The 1,948-nt window shown below is 43.2% G+C and overlaps 1 protein-coding gene across 4 annotated transcripts in view; it reads left to right on the top strand.

Moving 5' to 3' along the window:
- The window catches only part of igdcc4 (immunoglobulin superfamily, DCC subclass, member 4), a 56,459-nt gene that overhangs the window by 44,842 nt on the left and 9,669 nt on the right, over nucleotides 1-1,948 (top strand). For all 4 annotated transcript variants that reach the window (XR_004331630.1, XM_032513403.1, XM_032513395.1 and 1 more), the window contains exon 14: nucleotides 27-154. Coding sequence is in view for 3 of the 4 variants with exons in the window: in XM_032513403.1 (XP_032369294.1) it covers nucleotides 27-154 (128 nt within the window). In the remaining variant the exon portion in view is untranslated. The remainder of the gene's footprint in view (nucleotides 1-26; nucleotides 155-1,948) is intronic.

Raw genomic sequence — 1,948 nt, 5'->3', positions numbered from 1 at the left:
GACTCTCTGGTGTTTGTGTGTTTCAGCTCTGCTCAGGAGATACTTCTCGGGGCCTTGAGGCCCTTCACCCGCTATGAGCTGGCAGTGCAGTCTAATGGAGTGGACGTGGTTGGACCCTTCAGCGGCACCGTGGAGGAGTCTACCCTTTCTGACAGTGCGTCTCAGCTGTGCTCCCAGTCCTAGTGTAGTCAGTTAAGTTTGTAATCTGTTTTAGATTTTATACAGCCAACATTTAAAGTCCCTGAAGATATTCCTGTGGCCTTTAAAACGTTGCTTGGTATTGTAAGCATTATATTTCATTTTCCATTCATTTTATTAACTTGTTATTCTTTGTTTATTTTCTGAAAAACACTGTTGTCTGAAGGGTGCTGTATAAATAAAGTTATTTTTAACAGGGGCTGGCATTCTGACACTCTCGAAGAGCTATGACATAGGGAAAACATATTTTTATTTATTTAATGGGTTAGGAAATATGTTAGCAAACTCACTCACAGATAGCCTAGAAATCTAGACGCACCCTGCGTGCGTCTAGATTTCCAGCAATTCTCCGTTGGCATTGTGCGTCTAGCAAGTCTAGCAATTCTCCGTTGGCATCGTGTGTAGAGTCGGTCCACAGGCTTAACATAATGAAGGCAGAGTAGCGACGGCTCCGTGTGAATTCCATAGACAGTTAAAATTCCCTTCTATTTGAAAACAAACAAGATGGCTGCTGCTAGCAAACATCGGTCTTTCAAATCAACTTTGGCCGTGACTTTGTAATACTTGGAGTTAAGCACTGAAGTCTTTTTTAAAAAAAGAAGATGTGTTTGGAGTTATGCCAACCAGATACGGTAACACTATGCTATTGCACGCAGAGGGAATTTGAAAGACAAGCGTTTATCCCGCCCCTCGGATTGAGCCCTGCCAATGGTGAGTTCCCAGACCCAACATGATGCTAGACCCAACATCAGGCTAACTCACGTATGCACGTTTTTTCTTTTTTCTTTCATTTGAAATTGAAATTGATAAATGAAAACACTCCTTGTTCTTACTACCTTGGCAGTGCCCTTGAGCAAGTCACTTAACCCTAAACAGCTCAACGGGAACGACACTGTGCCGAAAAATTAAAAGAGTATAGTTCTACTGGGCATCTACAGTACTAGGTGTAGATTTGTGTAAATATGGGGGAATGTGTTTCGAATGCAGGATCAGTGAAGTTGGTCTTGTCCTTTTAAATTAATTTAAAATCAACTCGAAATAGCCTTTAGTTAATACAGACCCAAATCCACTCGAAATAGCCTTTAGTTATTACAGACCCTAAAAATGTTACCACGTCTACTCTAAGAAATGCTGTTGGTCTTAAAATGTGTGACCTCTTGTCCCTTATGAATTATTTATTAAATCTGGTCTTGAAGTGCACATTCATGCATTTCGATTTCTTTGTCTGATTAGCTAGGCTTGAGTTGTATTTCCTTATTTTAACCTTGGTCTCCAGCTAGTAAGGTAAAGGTGTTGCATTTTTACTTTCTGAAGCCTGCAGATACTGTAATACATTGTGCATGAGCCTGTGTATGCAAGGGAGTGCGCACTCACTCATGTGTGGGTCAGTGTGTTGGCTGGCCAGTGGCCAGTGGACATGGGAAGTAGTAGTTGGCATTGATGGCTGATAACTGGCTGTAATGAAATAGCCAGGTGTGGTATTGGCTCTCATGTTGGCTAGCAGCTCTGTCTGGAAGCCAAGTCAGGGTGAAGTGTGTGGAGTGGGCTGCTTTAAATGACATTATTACCACCAGTCACCCCATCACGCTCCCCACTGCCATGTATCATCACCTGAGCCCTATCCCATTACCCCCACTGCCCTGCTTGTCCCCTCACTCTTGTGCCCAGGTGGCAGGGACACAAGGACACAGATGGTTGTCCCACAACATGTAAAATCCCCCACCAAGAAAAGATGCGTTCTGCAGCTGTG

This window comes from Etheostoma spectabile, chromosome 1, assembly GCF_008692095.1.
Source record: "Etheostoma spectabile isolate EspeVRDwgs_2016 chromosome 1, UIUC_Espe_1.0, whole genome shotgun sequence".
NCBI classification, from domain to species: Eukaryota; Metazoa; Chordata; class Actinopteri; order Perciformes; family Percidae; genus Etheostoma; species Etheostoma spectabile.
The sequence above is the reverse complement of the archived record's forward strand: the minus strand, read 5'-3'. Positions and strand labels throughout refer to the sequence as shown.